The following is a 22,053-nucleotide window of genomic DNA, read 5'->3' on the forward strand; positions in this document are numbered from 1 at the left end:
CACCATACTTGGGTGGGAAGCAATCACTTGTTGGGGGTATGATTTATGTATATTGAGTGGCTCATGGTGTTGAGTTTGTTACCGTGTACTTGTTGAGAATTGTCTGTTCTAATCATTCTCTCATTTTAAAGTTAGGTTATTTGTTTTATTTCATCAATTTGGTAAAGAATTTTAAAAATAGAGTCTGGACATTTGATCTTTATCAGATATATACTTTATAATTAAATTATAGTTATCTGTTGAACACATTCTGTTTAATATTTGTTACACATATTCAGCTTCAGTATGTATTCTGTAGAACACTTTATTTGAAAATGATGGTACACCCCTTACAAATGCACAGAGGAAGAAAAGCCAGTGAATGTGTCTGTTGCTGACTAGGGGGTGATTTTAAGAGCGGTTGAAAAGTTGGTTGTGAGATTAGTGGTACATAGGAAGTACTGTTCTAGAGGCAGAGATAGCCAGTCCGTTGAGGGAAGGCTGGATCAGTCTAGGTGCTTTTGAGGCTCTGTTCTGTCAGAGTCTGTAGCACTGAACTTCATTAGAAGTGAGGCCATGGAAAGGCTTCGTAGGTCCTTCCTGGGTCTAACTAATAAGCCATTGCTGTGGCTGTAGCTCGAAGATGGATCCAGAGAAGCATTTTGAGGGTCCTGTCTACAAACAAGCCACAGCTGAGATTTCAAAGGTGGGGACAGAGCAGTCTTGGCTTGTTGTGGGCAGCTTCTTCTGAGAGCTCTTCATTTAGTCGAGATCTAGTAAGACATGCTCTGCCTTTGTTTGTGTCTCTGACAGTATCCAGTCACAACCTTGAACTGTAAGCCGGGTAAACTCTTCTTGTTACTTGTTTGTCCTTGAATGCCTACGATTCCAGGATAATGAAGTGACACGTTCCCTTCCTTGCTTTGTCTGTTGATACAGGGGTCAAGGCCTTCAGCTGCAGCATCTGCAGTGCCTCCTTCACCACCAATGGCAGCCTCACGCGGCACATGGCCACACACATGAGCTTGAAGCCTTACAAGTGTCCGTTCTGCGAAGAGGGCTTTCGCACAGCGATTCACTGTAAAAAGCACATGAAGAGACACCAGGCAGTCTCATCTGCAACCTCAGCAGCTGCAGACACAGAGGGAGGAGGTAGTTTCTGTTTTGGATTGAAAGTTTACTGGTCAAATGCCAATTTAGTTATAAGTTACAAATTGATTTGAATACTGCAGTCTTACAAATTAAGCTTAGTAGTACCTTGAATTTTTAATTTAAGAATGTGTTATTGAATGGACATGGGGCGTGTATGTGGGTGCATGTGCCATGCCATATATGTGGAGGACAAAGGACAGCTTTGTGGAGTTGATTGTCTCTCCTTCCACCTTCACATGGGTCCTGGACATCGAGCTCAGGTTGCCAGGCTTGTGCAGCGTGTACTTTTACCTGCATCTGAGAAGCCCTGAATTAATATAACTACAGTTTATATCTCTCTATAGTTTTATTTTCTGAATATGAAAGTCCACATGCCCTTTGAGAAAAAAATTCAGACTCACAATGAAGTTCAGCTTTCCCGGTCGCCATGCACTGACGTGGCTCTGATTCAGCATGTGCCCCTGCAGTTGCACTCAGCATGCACGTGGGTGGGGTTCATTCTAACTTGTGCTGCTGTGCTGTACTTTATAATGCACAGAGCTTTCCTCTACTGAAGTTTTACGTGTACTTGACATAGCACAGATCTATACAGGTGCATCCCTGTAGTTGTATTTGTTATGCTGTGCTGTAGATGAATGCAGAGCTAAGTTTGATTTTCCCTGAAACTGTAGAGCCACATTTGTGAGAAGTTCCCCCTGGCCAGAGCTATGCTCAGTGTCAGATTGCATTACTTCATTTAATTCACATTAGGCACTGTGTGGTTGGAGAGACCAATCTTATTTCCTACCAAACATTACTCAAGTTAATTTGCCCGAATCCTGAGCCCTTAAGTTTATGACTCTGCTGCTTCTGTTTGTTGGCTGGCTTCCTTTTGGTAAATTCCACAAGTGAGTGCTTGTTTTAATTTTACAAGTGATACCAGCACACAGCAGTGTCACGTTTAGTGAGTGTAGTTATCATAGAGCCATGTAGTGTGTGTGTGTGTGTGTGTGTATGTGTGTGTGTGTGTGTGTCTCATTTTGTCGTGTTCATGGCTGGTACTGTTACTGAACAGTGGTGCTCAGTGTCATGCCCGTGCCACTTACAGTCTTTTGGTCAAGTACTCAGAGATGAGATCTGCTGAGGAAGTCTGCTTTCTTCTCAGTTGATGATCCCCTCATTTGCTTATGGTCATCTACCCATGAGGTTATGAGTCAGACCCTAGGATCTGAGAGTAGTGTAGATTTATTTGTCTTACAGTTTGGAAGGTGAGTCTTTACAGTTTGCCTAACCCATTTTAATTGCAAATGTCTTGACTTCAGTGTTGCAGAGCAGTTATTCAGTCAGCTTCATCAGCAGAAGTTCCCAGGACTTGGGCTTCTGGCCGTCTGTGTTTTAGAAGTAGTTCCATATGACAGTGCTTTGGTGTGCTTTTGTTTCCAGTAGTTACAGTCTGCCATGAGAGCTGAGGAATCATGAAAAGCTAGTCAGTTTTCCTTCCTGCGAAGTATCAGACACTACTCAAATCCTTTAGGCTAGATTGAATAATGTTGCAGGCCAGTCACATGTTCCTTCTTAGCAGTTAAGAAAGCAAAGATACTGGGAACTGGAGAGATAGCTCAGAGATTAAGAGCACTGGCTGCTCTCCAGAGGTCCTGAGTTCAATTCCCAGCAACCACATGGTGGCTCACAACCGTCTGTAATGAGATCTGGTGTCCTCTTCTGGCCTGCAGGCAGAACACTGCATAATAAATAAATAAGTAAATAAATAAATAAATAAACCTTTTTTTTTTTTAAAAAAAAAGAGAAAGCATAGATGCCATTAAGTCAGTATTACAGTTGATATGTGAGTCCCTTTAGGACTTTGTCACACTGCACTAATATTTACAGGCACTGATGAGTCTTCTTGTTTCTGAGTCTTCTTGTTTTTTTTCTCTCACCTGTGGTTTACTCTGCCCTACCAGTGTTTGTGAATGGCTTTTAATTCCTTCACATTTGGAATGGTTAGCCATTTGGCTTTATTTGAGCCATCTTCTATTTTTACTATGTATTTTGCTTAAATTTAATTGTCTTTTCCTCATTCATGACTTTCTATGTGAATCTATATATATCTTGGTTATTTGAAAAATTTTAATACAACCATCTTCATATATCACTGTCAGTGTTGGTGGGGGCCACTAGCTATTACATTTTCCTAAAGCTTTCAGAGTTTACAAGTGTGTTAGGAAATTTTTATTTGTAGTATTTTCTTTTTATAGAACTTTTCTGAGTAGATATTGAATTTCTGGGCTCTGTCTTCCATGACTGATCCCCTTTCAGTCTGTCACCTTCCTGTCTGTCCCATCTTTTCTTGCCCATTGTGTTCTAGAACATCAGTCCAGTGGTTTCTCACACCTCCCCTAGTTCTGCTTGTCTTGGATTTAAGTGTTTCAGCCCTGAGCCCCTGGCCCACAGTCCTGTACTTTTATTCTCGCATTTTCATAGCAGTTTGGTCTTTTTAGCAACTGGAACTTATCCTTGTAACCAGGGAATGTGTGTATGCATTTTAAGTTTGTAGTCATTCTCATCAGATTGAACGTTCTTTGCTAGTTTGTTCACCTCTGACTTTTTAGTGTCTGGCTTTATTTACCTAGTAATCAATTTAGTCCCATGGTCCTATGTGAGTATCTATAAATCCTGGTGGGTCTGTAGACTTCAGTGGTTTTTAAGCTTCTTCTGCATCTGTAAGCTGGCATAAGCTGGCCTTCAACCACTGCAGATTCCTGGGCCCTCCTTCACTTGTCTTCCTTCTCCCTGGTCATACAAGTCCCCATTAGCCCCAATTGGAAAAGCAGCTGTTTGCTGTCTGAAATGTGACTCAATTAGATTACTAACACTAACCTTACATGCTTCCCCTTCATCTTCTCATGTTAATGGGGATTTTGAATCCTTTTCTCATGCTTTTAATAGACACGTGTGTGGAGGATGAGGAAGAAAATTGTGACAGAAGTGCATCAAAAAAGCCTCGTCCTGAGGTCATCACTTTCACAGACGAGGAAACAGCCCAGCTGGCCAAAATTCAGCCCCAGGAGAGTGCTACAGTGTCTGAGAAGGTCCTGGTGCAGTCAGCTGCAGAGAAGGACCGCATCAGTGAGATGAAGGATAAGCAAGCAGAGCTTGAGGCTGAACCCAAGCATGCCAACTGCTGCACATACTGTCCTAAGAGCTTCAAGAAGCCCAGCGACCTGGTGAGGTGAGCATGCTGTCACTTGTATACAGAGCTCTAACAGACTTGAAAGTGGACTCTGATGCTTTTCACTTTGGTATGGGAAGTTATCCGTGGAGTATGTTGTTCTAATCCTGCATCGACTTGGTAGTGAACTCGTGTAGAATGGTGGTGAGTGACTTTGTTTCTTATGCATCTTCCTGTATGATTGTGATAGAAGCAGAAAATTAACTAATTGCAGAACATAGAGTGCCAGTCTGTGCCAGGTATAGAAGACTGGCAGATAACTTCTTCCAGAGGACTGCTAGTCAGTGAAAGCACAGAACAAACTAGAGACCACCAGATGTCACAGGTCCATCAGCTAACTGATGGCTGATGTGCATGATGGACGGAGCACATATAGCACTTGGTAAGAGTTCTAGGGCTGTGCAGAGGACAAAAACAAGCCATATCCAGTTGTTGTCATCTAGTTTGCAGTCATGACACAAAGCTTGGCTCTAGGAGATCAGAGAGCCAGCAGGTGGGGTGCACAGAGCACCTTCACGAGCAGCAGAGCTAGACAGACTGCAGTTAGTGCTCCATGTGGAGACTGCACTTGCTGTTACACAGTGAAGTGTAAAAGTTTTATTTGGCCATATTTAATCAGAAATAGTAGCTTATGATTTTTATTTATATGGTTATAAGTTTATGAAGTTGTTTATAAATATATATATAGTTAAAAATAAAATTCCTTAATTAGAAATGTTTTTCTAATAGGCACGTTAGAATCCATACTGGAGAGAAGCCATATAAGTGTGATGAATGTGGGAAGAGCTTTACTGTGAAGTCCACACTAGATTGCCACGTGAAGACTCACACGGGTGAGTAGGGCCCCTCAGCACTGCAGATTCCTCGGGCTGTGTGTGAATGTTTTGTACACAAATGCTTCTAAATTGCAGAGAACTCAAAATTAGGAACTATGAAAAATAGATTAAAAAGTTTTTTATTCCTGACATAAGGAAAATAAAACTGTTAAAGGGATGGAGGGATAAAACATCAAAAATCAAGTTGCAAATTAGCTGTGTTCTTACTCAAGCTTTCTGCTCTTCTTTCACAAGGTTCCCATAGAGATTCATTTTGCTGGGACTTGGCTATCTGCTGACAGTTACCAGATTATAGTATCTTTTTATGTGAGGAGAATCTCATCAAGGGGAAAATGGTGTCTTGTTTCCTTGGCCTTTTTCTTTACCTGACTTGAGGATATGAAAATTAGTTGCTTTAAAAGCACAAATCTTTGCTCCTTGAAGTCTCCTGTTGGAAGAGTGATTCTCAACCTGTGGGTTGTTGACCCCTTTGGAGTTCAAATGGCCCTTTCACAGGGGCTGCCTAAGATCATTAGAAAACACAGATACTTATATTATAATTCATAACAGAAGCATCATTACAGTTATGAAGTCTTAATGAAAAGTGTTTTGAACTTAGGGGTCAACGCCGTATGAGGAACTATATTAAAGGGTTGCAGTGTTAGGAAGCTTGAGAACTGCTGAATTAGAAGGCATCTTCCCTGAGCCATAGACATCTTACGTGTGACATGAGGCATAGCCCCCCAACTCCATTGAGATTTTATTTGTATTAAGACATAACTAGCCAGTAGTGTGTTTGGCATGTTGAGACATAGGAACTCTTCAGTGAATGTTAGACATCATTACTGTGGGCCACTGGGGAGCATCATCAAATTAACCCATATTGCAAAGTTTTTGATTATGAGTTTGAACAAATAAGTACAAACAGAATTTCATATGCATCTGTTGATGTGAAGTTCTGTGATTCTTTCCTGATGGATTATTATTGATAGCTAAAAAGGGATAAACTCACTTATTAAGACTGTATCATATGCAGTTGTTTCATCCAATTCCAGTGTGTCCTGTGTTTTGTTATGAACTTGCTGAGGGTGGAGAGGCTTACTTTGCTCAGCTCAGAAGACTCAGGCCCAGTACACTGTTCACATGCTAGTGCCCAGTTGTTCCTCTAGATCAGCATAACTGTTCCAGGCTATATGGGGTGGGAGTTCAGCTTAGGCTATGTAGGCAAGAAAAACTGTTTCCCCCTTTGGAATGACAAGGTGACTTTTGGAGACCCCAGAGCAATATAGGATCACAGACTTACTAATGCCACTTTGAGTCTGCTTGATCATCGCTGGGATGGCACATCATAAAGGGTGGCACTTACTTCCTGGGTTTCTGATCCTGAGCTCTTCTAGGGCAGTTGTTGGCAGTGGCATTTGTACCTTGGTGGCTTTTATTATATAGATGATGAGAAGAACCAGAACAAGATACATGACACTGGACACAGGGCCTCTGGGCTCAGGATGGTATTCCCCATGCACACTCTTCCAAGTGAGCTGCTGTCTGTGATGGCATTTCTCTTTTCAGTAGACCCTGAGATCTTAAATAACCTATGTAAAGAAATAAAAATGACTCAGGGCTAAGTCTTCTAGTGAAAGTAAATCAAATGTTTCAGTCAAGATTCTATGGAATGTAGTAATTTCAGAGTACAAAGTCTCAGAGGGTTGTCGAAGCACTAGCCAGATTGTAGACAGTGGACAGGAAGCTATCTGCAGGTTCCTGTGTTGTCATAGCATCCTTGGTTGAGAGCCTGAATCACTTTGGTTCATGCTGCCTAGTAGAAGGTTTCTGTGAGCTCAGGCTTTCGCTAGTCCCTGCTGATTGTTGCTGGTGTTCTTGTAGGCCAGAAGTTGTTCAGTTGTCATGTCTGCAGCAACGCCTTCTCCACAAAAGGAAGTCTGAAGGTGCACATGCGCCTGCACACAGGGGCAAAGCCTTTCAAGTGCCCTCACTGTGAGCTGCGCTTCCGTACTTCTGGGAGGAGGAAGACTCATATGCAGTTTCATTACAAATCAGATCCTAAGAAAGCCAGGAAGCCTGTGACCCGAAGCTCATCAGAGAGTCTGCAGCCTGTGAGCCTCCTCAACTCCCCTTCCACTGACCCCAATGTGTTCATCATGAACAACTCTGTTCTAACAGGGCAGTTTGACCAGAATATGCTTCAGCAAGGGCTGGTGGGTCAAGCTATCCTTCCTGCCTCTGTTTCAGGTAAGAAACCAACATATGTTCCTCTCATCTGTCCCCAAAGCAAGGCAGTCGTGCAAGCCTTTCCTTTATAAGGCAGTGTGGAAAGCTGATTTCTTGTCACTGTATCTGCTTTAAATACTTTAGTACTTTCATCAGCTTTTGCTTCGGTGAGTCTCAGCACACTTCCTCCTGCTTGGTGTTCTCCTAGATTAGTTCAATATCTGATTTTCACATCTCACTAGCAAAAACTAGCAAAATTATCCATTGGCATTGGTCACACACTGCTTAAACAGCATCACATTACACCAGGTGGATTCATGTGCACTTTGAAGTAAGTGCACAGTTCCTGCAGCTGTTTGACATCCTGTGGTCTTTTCCTTCTCTGTCTGTCCATTTGGGATATGAAAGCCAGATTGCCATTGCGTTTGCCAGTAGGACACTCAGTCGTCTCTCTCAGCCTGTTTCTGGAGTCTGGTTGGGAAGATTATTTATTCCCCAAGAGCTGTTTTGTCACAAGGCAGATGATATGTCTGTAGTATAAATATCTGTAGTTCTTGACTAGATATCTTACCACAACATGTAAAACTTTTGTGCTCTAAAATCACTATGGAAAAAGTGAGTTCTTTTACATTTATGTTGTTAAGTTCTTTTGTTTCTCATTTTCTGACCAGCTGGTGGGGACTTGACAGTGTCTCTGACTGATGGGAGTTTGGCCACTCTGGAAGGTATCCAATTACAGCTGGCTGCTAATTTGGTTGGACCAAATGTTCAGATTTCTGGAATTGATACCTCCAGCATCAACAATATCACTCTACAGGTACCATTGTTTTCTTTTTTTTTTTAAATCTATTTATTTATTATGTATACAGTATTCTGTCTGCATGTATGCCTACAGGCCAGAAGAGGGCACCAGATCTCATTACAGATGGTTGTGAACCACCATGTGGTTGCTGGGAACTGAACTCGGGACCTTTGGAAGGGCAGGCAGTACTCTTAACCACTGAGCCATCTCTCCAGCCTGTTTTCTGTGCTTTAACTTTGTCTGAATCACATGGAGCACAAAATTCTCACTTACATATACATGTATTGTTTCACAGATTGACCCGAGCATTCTGCAGCAAACACTACAGCAGGGCAACCTGCTTGCTCAGCCAATCACAGCAGAGCCTGGCACCGGCTCACAGAACAACTCTCTTCAGGCATCAGACAGCACTGTCCCAGCCAGTGTTGTCATCCAGCCCATCTCAGGCCTGTCCTTACAGCCCACAGTGACGTCTGCCAATCTGACCATTGGCCCGCTCTCTGAGCAGGACTCCGTGCTGACTACCAGCAGCAGCGGTAAGAGCCCACTGCTCTTTATTTTAGAAACTGGGATTTTGTTTTGTTGTTCATGGTAACACAGTTGTTAGGTTGGTATGTTGTCATTTTTTATCTCTTTTAAAGCTCAGCAAAGAAGTAAAAACCATGGAGTTTTCTCAGTCGCAGTGGTGTCAGTTCTGCGTGTGTCCAGTTTATTCTTTGTGGAGTTACTTTTCTCAAACTGGCTTCTTGTTTTATCATTTCACTTAGTCCTCTTTCTTCCTTGTGCCCTCTCTTTCTCTTTCTCCTCTTCTCTTTCTTTGTGGTACTGGGAAATCAAACATAGGCCTTTGTGAATTCTAGAGCAAGTTTTCTCTCATTAGATAAAGTAATTAAAAGTGACTGATAATTTATTCTAAGTCTTTGGATTTTAAAAATAATCTTTAAGATGCTTTCATAGAAGCCAGGAGAAATGTGTTTCATTAGAGCTCAGTGTTATTTGCTTTGTGATCATGAGCAGGGACACAGGACCTCACTCAAGTGATGACTTCACAAGGCCTTGTATCCACTTCGACGGGCCCCCACGAGATCACCCTGACCATCAACAACTCAAGTCTCAGCCAGGTCCTTGCCCAGGCTGCTGGCCCCACTGCCACATCATCCTCGGGCTCTCCGCAGGAGATCACGCTGACAATCTCTGGTTAGTAAGTTCACATTGTAGATGTCTTTTGGCTTATAGCTTAAGGCCATCTTGTTCGTGTCTGCAGCACTCAGACATAAAAACATCACATTTCATTGTGTGACAGGTTCAAGTCTAATGAAGTCTAGTGTCAGAAACAAACGTGTGTTTCTTACCTGATTTTCCTGTTTCTGTAGTGCTGATTGTGGAATTAATGTTTAGAGTTGGCCCTTTTGCCGTATGTCTTTGCTTAGCAGATACCAGTGTGAGGAACTTCCTGACTGCTGCTCCTGTTCTGTACACTAAAGAAACATCACTCATCTGAGCTGTGTACAAGAAACCATAAAAACCTTCCATGGTCTCCTCTAGTCTTATATCTTTAGAACACTACTAAGATTATGTAGGAAGTTTTAAATATGTTAGAGCATTAAATTTGGTAATAAAGAGCACTTGACATCACCAAATCACCCAAAATGTTAGTCACTGGTCTGAGGTGTTCCTTGCTTTCCCTCCCTGATCCTCAGAGTCACTCTCACAGTATGCTCAGGCCTGTGTAGTATGGGCTAGTATGCTTGGTTCACATGATTCCTTGCTCTGCAGTCTTCGTTTCTTAATGTAAACTAAGTCTTTTTAAAAAAAAAAAAAAGAAAGAAAGAAAGAAAAAGAAAGAAAAGAAGAAATGAAAGCCAAGGTCTTGCTCAGGTCTGCCTCAAACTCATTGCGTAGCCAAGAATGATGCTGAATCTCTGAGTCTCCTTCCTTTGCCTCCTTAGTGCTAGAATTATAAGCATGTGTCACTGTGCCTGGTGTACTAGTTATTTCCATTGCTGTGATCAACACCAGGACCGAGGTAGCTTCTACAAGGAAGAGTTTATTTGGGTTTATGCTTTCTGATGCAGAGCTCATAATGGCAGGTGAGGCATGGTAGGTAGCAAGCAGCAAGATCAGAAAAAAGTTGAGAGATCACATCTCAGCTGCTCAGCGAAAGCAGAAAAGAGCAAACTGGAAATAGAGTAAGGCTGTAAACTCAGAGCTTGCCCCCAGTGGCCTGCTTCCTCCAGCAGAAGGTGCTCAGGCTTCCTAGGCAGCCCCAGCAGTTGGGGAATAGGTGTTGGCTACAGGAGCCTGTGGAGGTGTTTCTCATCCAAGCCTTCCCATCCAGTGTGAAGGCTGGGGGTTAAGCCTGGCATTGTGCATAGGTACATGCTGGCAGGCAGCTGCACCCCCACCCATAAGTTATTTATAGCACTTGCTCTCATGTAACAGTGCATTTAAAGCTCATAACCACCTTACACTTATACTGTAAGAACAGTTATAAAGTAAGAGCATTTTTACTAAAACTCCAAGTAGAAGTTTTGTTTTTCAGGAGGGTCTTACTTTCAGATGTATTTGTACTTTTGAATGTCATGCTGTGACTTTTACCTGCTGCAGGACAACACATATTATTAACATTGGGTTTTGTATGGTTCACTAACTCTTATTATTATTATTTTTGGAGTGTTCTCAGTGTTGGATATGTGTTAGGTCTTATCAAAAGCATCTGCAGAATTCTTACTTATAGCTTACAAACTAAGTTCTTCACTTTTATTTCTTGTTTTTCTATACTTGGCCATATTCTTATGCTATTGCTATGGATATCATAAAAGGGTAGCCGTATATAACATTAAGTATTTATTTATTTTACTTAAAGGGTTTGTTGAGTCAGACAATTTCTGGCTGGTTATTCAGGCAGAGCATTGTGTGTCACTTGTTGAAAGCATCTGATGCCATATACAAGTTGTCACTTGGTTTGTGTGATGCACAGGATGGTATGCACAGGTGAATATAAGTGTTATTTAAGTCATGTAGATTTATAGGGGTGTATAAGTCCTAACATTTAGAGACAATAAAAAGGAAGGATGGTCCTCCTCTCCAAACTGGACTTGTTCATACCCAGCAGATGATCTCTGACTGGATGCTTGCAGCCAGTTGATGAAAAGTGATGTCTAGTGAGACTCAGTAACATGGCATGGATTGGAGCACTCTTCCTGGGGTCTGTTAAATGATTGGCTGATAATAGTAATGTTTTCTCTTTATTTTTCCCATATTCGTGTTTATAATGCATGGCTGCATTTCTTGTCTGTCTGGAGTGCCCAGGGGTAGGTTGTAGTTCAAGACTGCAGTACAGCATCTTCATCCTCTGATGCTCTTTTCCCATAAGTCTTACTTCACTCACTCCTGATATTACAGCAAAGTTCCAAGGCATCTTGTCTTTTTCAAGTCTTCCAAAGCATTCATGTGGTTTTCATGGAAGCTTCAGTAGATGTCTTTGTTGTGTTGTGTATCATTTAGATAAGTAGCACATGTCCCTTATAGGAACATGTCACAGATGCTAATGCATGTTGGCAAGCAGTTGGGATACACTGAAGGGGAAGCCGTCAGCACAGGATGTTCAGCATTGGCTAACCTGAAAGCTTGTTGTGTGGAAGCTGACGAAGGAAAGTTCTGTTAGTGTTTGGTGATGTCCCTTATACACATGTAAACAAGTTTTAACTGCATCTGGTTGTGAACTACATTTGGAAGTGTTTTCAGTTCAGTGAAAGTGTTTTTCAAAAAGAAATGTGGTTTTAAGTGAAATGTGGTTTTCAGTTCCTAAATAAAGTAGAATTCTCAAGTAGTTTAAAAAGTATGGACAGATACTTCCATTGAGGAAAATATAGGTCATATATTTATTAATGTTACAAAGTATTATTAAAAAGCAAAAGTTTACCATCTGGGGGTGGTGGCGCATGCCCTTAATCCCACACTTGGGAGGCAGAGGCAGACAGATCTTTTGAGTTCCAGGACGGCGGCCTGGGCTACACAGAGAAACTGTCTCAAAACAAACAAATGAACATAATAAATGTAACATACAAACAGAAAAAACAAAATATAAACAAACAGAAAACCCCAAAAGCTTTGAGGATAGTACTGTATGTTGAGCACATTTATTAAAGAGTAAATTAAAACTTTATTTTGAGATCTGTTTCTTTGGGAGTTGCAATCTTACTAATCTCAATTAGTTTGGGTATAGTGAACTAAGTGAAGGATAAGTCTGTTGTTGGGACCTGTGACCAGTGGCCTGCCAGTCTGTAGATGATTCTTTATGCAGCTCTGCTGTATTACACTAGGTAGGCACGCAGCCATGGATTCAACTGTGACAGACATCATAAAATATAGGTAAAGAGCTCACATTTAATAAACGAAGGAACTAAACTGCAGTCAGAGACTGCTTATTTGTTTCCCTACTGCTCAGACCTGAGTAACTATATTAATTATAATACTGTTTGGCCAATAGCTTAGATGTATTCATACTTATCTCTTATATCTTAAATTAATCCATTTCTGTTCATCTGTAGGCAATGTTAAGGTTCTGGCAGCAGCATCTCTTTTCTTCAGCAGCTACATGGCATCTCCTTGACTCTAATTACTCTCTCTATCTATCTCTGTTCGGATTTTCTCCCTGGCTCTATTTTGCCCTGCCATAGGCTGAAACAGCTTTATTCATTAACGAGTAAAAGCCACACATACAGAAGGACCTCCCACATCACACGACTCTCTTTTAGGACTTGGCATTGTGACCTATGCCTGTTTTTCTAGTACTCTGGAGACACAGTGTCATGATGCAATATGCCAGAAAGAGGTAAACATGTTTTTTCTTTCTACAATTTCAGAATTTTTAAAATAGCAGCAAATACACAAGGTTTAGACATTTCAGTGACAGCACTTTGTCATATAGTCCTGCCATAGATGAGTGGAGGGTCTTTCATTCCAATCTTAATTTTTAATATTTTCATATCACAAAGCATACAGTAAATATTTCCATATTTGTGGTTTTTGGAGTGAATATAGGCTAATAAAGAGGCTGCAGAGTTCCAGTTCAGAGATTTCAGAAGCGGGCTGAGGAAAAATATTGATATGATACCAAACCAGGCCAGTACCAGGAAGGAGCTGCTAGGGTCGTGGTTTGAAAGTGAGGTTGTTCCAGGTGTGAGGTAAAAGACTGAATCAGGGTTTGAGAACAAATACAGTGGGTTCAGGTCCAGATCCGGATGGTTGAGCAGATGAACAGGCAGGCAGTTGAGTAAACCAACTTCAGCAATGGGACTGTCTTCAGGTTACTGTGGCTGTGATGAAACAGTTTGGCCAGATCACTTTGGGGAGGAAAGGTTTATTCAGTTCACATCACAGTTTTGTTATCAGAGGAAGTCAGCACAGGAACTCAAACATGATAGGATCTTGGAGGCAGAAGCTGATGCAGAAGCCATGGAGGGATGTTGCTTACTGACTTGCTTCACAGGGCTTGCTCAGCCTGTTTTCTTATAGGACACAGGACCATCAACCCAGGGATGGCCCCTCCTACAATGGACTGGGTCCTCCCCTGTCAATCACTAATTAAGAAAATGCTTTGCAGGCTTGTTTCTGATTGAAGAGTTTTTCTCAAATGATGACTCTAATTTGTGTCAAGTTGCCATAAAACAGTCCAGTACAGGGACCATGCCAACCTGAAAATCCCGGGGCAGTTGAGGAGTCCTCTCCTTTTTGATCCTTGACATGTGCACCAAGTATCAACTGGTAGATTGCTGTGAGGCCATGCCATCATAGCATTAGATGTCCATGACTTTATGGGGCCCTAGTGAGAGAATTATACCCTTTCCTTGGTTTGTTGTGTCCCACAAGTTTGATTTTATTTATAGAGTAGCTCCCTATCTACTCCCAGGAATAAGTTATTGATAGTCTGTGCTGGTCCCTTACAGTTGGCACAGTTTCTGTCCACCCAGGGCTGCAGCCCTCCTCAAGGGGAAGTCAGATGCTGCCTGTGATCTGGGTGCTGCTCAGCTGAGAACCACTGTTTTATACCGCGTGGTGCATCTTAGAGCACACATAGCTTCATCTCAGCACTGAGGAGGTCAGGAGTTCTCGGTCAGCAAGAGCTCTATGTCTTGACTCTGTTTCCAAAGGAGGGGGCAAGTAAGACGTCCTTCAAAGCACAAAGAACACATTAGCTTCAGGTTTTGTCCTGTGATGTATCATCTCATAAGTATTTTTGCTTTGTGTGTATTTCTGTGAGGACAGAAGTCTATCCTGCTTTTTAATTTTGTTCTGGGCTGTGACTTTCTCAGCTCTAGATGACAGACTAACAAAACTGAAGAAGGTTTTCTGTCTGTGTTGCATAAAGTCAGGCTTGGCCAGATGTGGTGGATACACCTTTAGTCTCAGCACTTGGGAGGCAGAGGCAGGCAGATCTCTGAGTTCAAGATCAGCCTGGTCTACAGACAAGTTCCAGGGCGGTCAGGACCACAAAGTGAAACCCTGTCTCCAAAAAAAAAAAAAAAAAAAAGGCTTGGGAGTTCATATGTACCTAGTATTATTCGTACTTTACAGAGATCAGAGATTTCCTTCATTTGTTAACTTCGTTTTCCAGAGAAAAAAGCCTGGGGAGTGTGTCAGGAAGCACTGACTCAGTGGGTTCACAACCAAAGGCCTAGCTCTGAGAGCAGTGGGCTTTGTCTTAGACATTTCCTTTTGATTAGACATTATCACCTTTGCCTAAAGTGATAATATGACACTTACTGGGCATTTTATGGCTGTAGGGCCACAGTAAGGGTGCGTGAGTGCAGCAGAGTTACTGTGTCACTGTTGGAACTACAGTAGTGTCATATAGTTGCTGGGAAGTTGTAGTGACATTTTATTTATTTTAATAAACAAACAAATAAATAAATAAAACTCGTCTAAAGATCAGAGAGAACAGCCCCACTGTTTAGCCTTACAGACCAGGCAGTGGTGACACACACTTTTAATCCTAGTAGCCACACTAGTTGTCATAGAAACTGGGCTGTAGTGGTGCATGCTTTTAATCCCAGTGATGCACGCCTTTAATCTCAGAGAAGAATATAAAATGGGAGGAGACAGCTCACAAACACAGTCTCAGTCTGAGATACCTGGATGCAGCATCGCCATTTCAGGCTGATGTCAAGGTCAGAGCCAGTAGCTGGCTGTTTTGCTTTTCTGACCTTCAGGTTGAACCCTAGTGTCTGTCTCTGGGTTTTTATTAATCATGTTACAGGATACTGAGGACAGGTGTGTAGTAGGTTAAGCATATGTGCACTGACTGATTAATTGGCTCCCCCCATTGTTTTAAGAGGTCCTTACTATATCTTCTATATTCATTCAAAATACGTTATCAGCCAGTTGTTTATTTATCTACTGTGTGACAAAATTGTATGAAATCTGGGAGTATTAGACTGAACAGGGTAGTTGTGGCTCATCCATATTCTAGGTGTTGAAGAATTCGTGAGTCCGTTGTGTGTCTGTCACTGTAGCACATGATGGTGCTGAGAGTACACCATAGGGCATAGGAAAACTGTCTTCATAGCTCCCCTGAAGATGTCTTGGTGAGCTGAAATGGATTCTGGGAAGTCTGTGGTATATTTCTGTTTAACTCTGTTGGCCTTTGCTGAGCTGAGGACGGCTTTAGCTGAAAGCACAGTCATGGCTACAGACTCAGAGAAATTTTTCATCCCCTTCTATCCCTCTCATTTGATCAAGGGCTTCCTGTGAGCTTTGTCCTGGCACATTAGCAGGTGCAAACATGTCCAAAAGCAGAACTTGGGGCACAGTCATTGCCGCCTTTCTCCTGGCTGCTGTAAAGTTACCCAGGTCCTGCCTTGCTTGTCTGTTTGGTTTAAAGTTTTAAATTCAGTGTCATTGAGCTTAATTCTTTATTTAGTAACTTGAAACGAAAGAGTTAATTGTGTTTTGTTTTGTGCCCCCCCACTGCAAGCCCTTCAATTTAGGAAACTTTTTCTATTATAATTGACTGCATCTAGAGTTTCAGGTTATAATTGAGTCTGTGATGGGTAAAATAATCACCATACATTGTGTATTGCTAAAGTTATGCAGCATAAAACCTCGGTAACCTTTCTTCAAAAGTCTGAGTGTGTATGTGTGTGCACGCACGTGTGTGTGTGTGTGTGTGTGTGTGTGTGTTTTAAAGGTCTGAAGTGTATTCTTTCTTATCATCTCTAGAAATTTAACCACTGGCCATGTGTTTACCGTCTTTACTACTCAGTATGGTTCAAAGGTGTTTTCCTCGTGTGGGATCAGAGAGTGGGTCCCTGGGACCCTGCACTCCTCTGGAAATGTCGAGTTTCAACCCCTACCCTTCATCCTCAAGGCTGTTTCCCCAAAGATTAAATTGGCTCTCCACAGTAAGATATTATGTTTCTTCATACTTATTTATTGTTGCTGTGATAAAACACTGCTCGAAAGCTACTCGGAGAGAACAAGATTTATTTGGCTTATATTTCTAGGTCATAATTCATCATTGAGGGAAGTCAGTGCAGGAATTTAAACAAGAACTGAAGTGGAAACCACAGGGAAAAGCTGATGGCTGCTTTTCCCCAACTCCTGCTTAGCCCTTTTTAAAACTCCTATCTATGCCCACTTCTCTAGGGATTGTATTCCCCACAGCAGGCTGGGCTCTCTTAGGTCAGTAAGCAGTCAAGGCAGTGTCCCACAGGCAGTCCGATGGAGGCAAGTCTTCCGTTGAGTTTCCTCCTTTCCATGTGACTCTAGGTTATGTCAAGATGACAATAGAATGAACCAGCATGGTTTTCATGGAGGGTCTGTGTTAGTCAGATCTTGGCACCACGACAAATGCCTGACATAAATAGGAGAAAGAATTCATTTTGGCTCATGGTTTCAGGAAGTTTCTTCCAAGGTTAGTTTTGGTTCTACAGGAGTCAGAATATCATGGTGTGATGGAACAGAGGTGTTCATGACAGCCAGGAATCAGAGAGGACAGGAAGTGACAAGGCAGTGTGCTTCCAGAGAACTACTTCCTTTTACCAGACGCCCATCTTCCACAGTTTGCCAGCACCCAGTGATGGGATTGCCTAGCTTAGAGCCATCATGGTGTAACTGTCTCTGGAAACACCCAGAAACCTGCTTTACTAATGTCACAGATTTCTCGGCCCAGTCAAACTGATAGATAGTGTTAACCATCCCAAGACCACCTCTGGTCAATTTGATAAACACATCTCACCTCATCTCCAAGAAAATGAAATAGTAGTCATGTTTCTGCCTGATATGTTATAATTTCCCTGCCTACAGCTAAAACAATAATTCCTTCACTAGTCTCTACAGTTTCATTATCACTTAGAAGTTCAAGAACAAATCTTTGAAACTTGAGGTGAAATAGAGTCATGGAACTCTTTAAATTTAAAAAAAAACCAAGGAAGTAATTATACACTTACAGTGTGCAGTGGTAGATTAGAGTACAAAGTTCCATTCTAAAAGGTAGGAACAGAAAAAGAAAATAGCAAAGAAGACTCAGAGTAAAAATTCAATCTTCTAATTCCATGTGTAACATAGAAATATATCGTAGGATGTGACCTCCCAGAGCCATCTGCATTTTCCGTTCACTCACTTGTCCTTCAGTCGTGAATCTACTAAGTTTTTATATTCTTTTCCCTGTAAGTTGAGGCCAGCCTGGTCTACATAGAGATTTTCAAGATAACCAGGACTACGTAGAGATCCTATCTCAAGGCAAAAAACAAAACAAACAAACAATTTCCCCACTGTCTCCCAGGTAGCCTCCAGAGGCAAAGTCGCCAGTACAGGTGTAGAATTCATAATGAAGTTTATCTCGAGCGCGTGTCATCATTTTGTTCTTCTTTAGTCTGCTTTTCCTAGAGTAGAGCTCTGTTTTTGTGAAGTAAAGGCCGTTTCTTTGTTTGTACTGCATAGGTTACTTTAGCTTTAGTTCCCGCTAGATTTACAAGCAAGCTATTACTTTCTAACAGTTCAGAAACAAAATTTCCCAGCTTTTATAGCAAAAAGCACTTCCCCATGCTTGCAGCTACACCGTGGAAGTTATTAGGAGTGCAGGAACCAAGGCCACACTGAGCCTCTCCATCCTGGCCGTCCGTCTGTGTGTTGTTTTTCTTCATTGCAAGAAAAAAACTATTACATCTTTCAAACTACTTCTGAAGTTTTATAAAATTATATTATGCTTTCTTAGAAGAAAAGACCTTATTTCAACAAACTTAAAGCAGGATCTGCCTTGTTAATATGCCTTTTCTTTATTTTTGAGATTATAATACAATTCCATCATTTTCCCTTTCCCTTCCCCCTTGTTCTTTTTCAAATTCATGACCTTTTTCATTAATTGTTTTTACATACACATATGTATCTCTCTCTCTCTCTCTCTCTCTCTCTCTCTGTGTGTGTGTGTGTGTGTGTATTCCTAAATAAAACCTGAGTAGTCTTTATAATGTTACTTGTGTGTGTATTTTCAGGACTGACCATTTCTTATTGGATAGTTAAACAGTATGCTCTTCCCTGTAGAAGACCTTTAATCCAAATCTCAGCATCTCAGCCTGTAGTCTTTTGTGTAGGTCTCTTGAGCTTTTTCCTATCCATTTTAGAATGTCTTTCATTGTCCTTTTTGAGTTCATGTCTAGGCAGTCATGTTGGTGAGACCTTATGAGTGTAGCTTCTGATATTATTGATAGACTCAATCTCACAGCAAATTGTCTGACCCTCTAGCTCTTAGAATCTTCCCACCCCCTCTTCCAACAATGTTCCTTAGCCTTAACTATGGGAGTGTGTTGTAGATGTATTGATTGGTTGTGATTTTCTGTGGTCTGTGACTGTTGCAAAGAGAAGTTTCCTTGATGAGCAGTGAGGATTATACTTACCTGCGGGTGTAAGGACAGATGTTTAGACATTTTAGGGATTATGCTGGTTTAGTAAAGTGATAGAGTCTCTGCTCCAAGATCTGTGACTGCATTAGCACTGTGTAGTTTTCCAGGTATCCAGTTCCAGGCACGGTTTCCCTCTTGTTGAGTGGGTCTTAAGTCCAGTTAGAGAGCTGTTGGTTATTGCCAGGGTGTGTGTGCCAGCCACTAATGCACCCATATTAGATTTCTTGTACCATGCCAGTTTTTGTGATTCATAGGTATTATAGCTGTGTAGGATTGTGGTTGCTTACCTGTTCTGGAAGCCTGCATGACACCTTGTGGTGGTACTAGTTGACAAATCTTACAGCAAGCACACTGATTGTCTGACTCTTACAATCTCTCTGCTGCCTTCCACAGTGTTTCCAGAGCCTCAGGGAAGAGGCATTCTGGTCAGTGCCAGCTTATGGGCCTCTGGCCCTGCTTCTCAAGTACATGATGTCTTCAGCAATAGGGACTTAACCTTTCGGGGAAACCAAGGACAGTAGCAACGTGTTTTGGGAATCTCATGAACAGCCTTGAGCAACAACTCAAAAGAGGGCTTCTCATGTCTGGTGCTAGGGTTTTGTTAGATGGTCTTTGACTCTTGGAGGGAACATTGTCAGCCTGCATAAAAAAAAGTTCATTTAAGTTATTTATGTGTATTTATACACAGAATTACATGTATTATAAGGGGTTTTAAAAGGTAAATAGTTAATGGTATGATTTCTTACTTTTTTTCAGTCATCTTTATTATTATTTTACTTTCCCCACACCTTCTGTATTTACCTCCCTTCCCATCCCTAAAGAGTCCACCTTTCTCCCCATTTCTCCATTTCCGTAATTGGGTCACTCGTATCTACTTTTCCTCCTTAGCCTGCTCCCACCATCTTCTGTATTTACCTCCGTCCCTCTCCCTAAGGACCCCCTTTCCATTCCTTGACCAGATTGCTTGTACCCTGCTATTCTCTCTGCTCCCCAACCCCTCTACCCTGTCACCAGTCCCTTTTACTCTCCTGACTTCTGAAGTTATTCCAGAATATGTATTCACATCTGTAAATTTGGAGCTGGGCGCTTCTGATGAAAGAGAACATGAAACGTGTCTGTGTTGGTCTGGGTTGCCTCACTCAATAAGATCTCTTCTGGTTCCATTTACCTGCACAGTTTACAAAGAAAAAGTTCCATTTTCTTTGCAGTTGAATAGTATCCCATAATGTTTATGTACTACATTCTATTATGTTCGTCAGTTGAAGGACATTTTGGTTGTTTCTATTTCCTAGCCATTGTGAATGAGCAGCAAGGAACATGGGCAAGCAGATATCTGTGGAATAAGTTGTTAAGTCATTTGGGCATATACCAAGAGTGGTATAGCTGGGTAAATGGTAGACTTGTTTTTAGCTTTTTCACCACTCTAGTTTCTATAATGGCTAAACCAGTTTGTAATAATACCACCAACTGTGAATGAGGGTTCTCTTTGCTTTGTTGATCTTTGCCATTCTGACTGGGGTGAGATAAAATCTTAAAGTTGTTTTTGATTTGCATTTTCATAATTGCTAGGAATGGTGAACATATTTTGAGATATTTCTAAGCCACCCCCTCCCCTTTTGAGAACTCTGTTCAGGTACCAGGCCCATGGATTATTTTTTAACTCATTTTTAAGTTTTTATATATTCTGAATATTAATCCTCTGTCAGATATATAGCTGACAAAGATTCTCTCCTAGTCTGTGGGCAGGTGTTTTACCCAACTGATTGTCTCTTTAGCTGTGCAAAAGCTTTTTAGTTTTATGAAGATAGATTACAGAGCCATAATAATAAAAACAATAGGGTGCTGGCAAAAAAAAAAAAAAACACCCAGACATGTAGACTAATGAAACAGGATTGAAGAACACCCAAACATGAGTACAGGTAACTTCAACCACTTCATATACAATAAAGAAGCCAAAAAGTATATACTGAGAAAAGAAAGCATCTTCAAAAATGGTGCTGTATACATGCTGAAGAATGAAATTGAGTACAGATCTGTCGCTGTGTAAAGGAACTAACAAAGATGTAAACTTGGATCCTGGAACACAGAAACCACCAGAAGAAAGCATAGGCTGTACTTGCATGATGTGTGTGTAGAAAAGAACTTTCTCAATAGGACTCCATTTGCCTGAGAATTAAGGCCAACAAGTGGCACAAGTGTGATTTCATAGAACATGGTTTTTGTTTGTTTATTTTGTTTCATTGTTTTTGTTTTCAGAACAAGATCTCAGGTAGCCCATGCTGGCTTCAGGCTAGCAATGTATCTACAGCTGCCCTTGAGCTGTTGGTCTTCCTCTTTGGGTCTCCTGGATGCAGGCATTATAGGATGTTCTACCACATCTGACGTATTCAGTTCTTCTTAAAGGTCACTTTTTTATTGTAATCATAATAAAGTAAAATAAGACTTTATTGAGTTGTGCCCTGAAGGAACAGTGGTTTCAGAAAAATAAGTCTAGCCCTTATTTAAGTACTAGACTTCACTTGTACTTTTTTGAGGTTAACATGATAATGAAGAGCTGTTTGTAACGCACCCCAGCCATGTGTCTAGGGAAATCTCTGCTTTCCTGCTGTAGCTTTGTGTTCTTTTCAGTTCTACTGGGGTAGCTCTTGGCGGTGTCTGTCTCTGTGAAAAGTGACTTGATTGAGAATGCCGTGGAGGATTCTTCATTTGTGTTGAGTAAGAACTGTGGCATTACCTGAAGTTGTTCCCTGAACAAGTGGACTTTCATTTTTCTCTTTAGATTTCCTGTCCTGTTGGAACTTTCTGATGTGTGGTCATCACTAGGAAGTGAGATGCATTTTACTTGTGGGTGGGAGAGGCCCTTTGGTTCTTTGACCTAAGCAGGCAGGGTGAGGTTGAGTTCTGAGCCATCCAGTAGCAGTGAGTAGTGTCAGCTTTACTTTACTCATTTTAATAATGACT

General features: G+C 41.4%; 1 protein-coding gene across 3 annotated transcripts in view; it reads left to right on the plus strand.

The window, feature by feature from the left end:
- The window catches only part of Znf236 (zinc finger protein 236), a 99,020-nt gene that overhangs the window by 57,541 nt on the left and 19,426 nt on the right, over nt 1-22,053 (plus strand). For all 3 annotated transcript variants that reach the window (XM_087895900.1, XM_048419096.3, XM_048419094.3), the window contains exons 19-25: nt 919-1,131; nt 4,060-4,342; nt 5,072-5,175; nt 7,042-7,407; nt 8,058-8,203; nt 8,484-8,724; nt 9,206-9,385. In XM_087895900.1, coding sequence (XP_087752026.1) covers nt 919-1,131; nt 4,060-4,342; nt 5,072-5,175; nt 7,042-7,407; nt 8,058-8,203; nt 8,484-8,724; nt 9,206-9,385 — 1,533 coding nt within the window. The remainder of the gene's footprint in view (nt 1-918; nt 1,132-4,059; nt 4,343-5,071; nt 5,176-7,041; nt 7,408-8,057; nt 8,204-8,483; nt 8,725-9,205; nt 9,386-22,053) is intronic.

This window comes from Myodes glareolus, chromosome 13, assembly GCF_982192425.1.
Source record: "Myodes glareolus chromosome 13, mMyoGla1.1, whole genome shotgun sequence".
NCBI lineage: Eukaryota > Metazoa > Chordata > Mammalia > Rodentia > Cricetidae > Myodes > Myodes glareolus.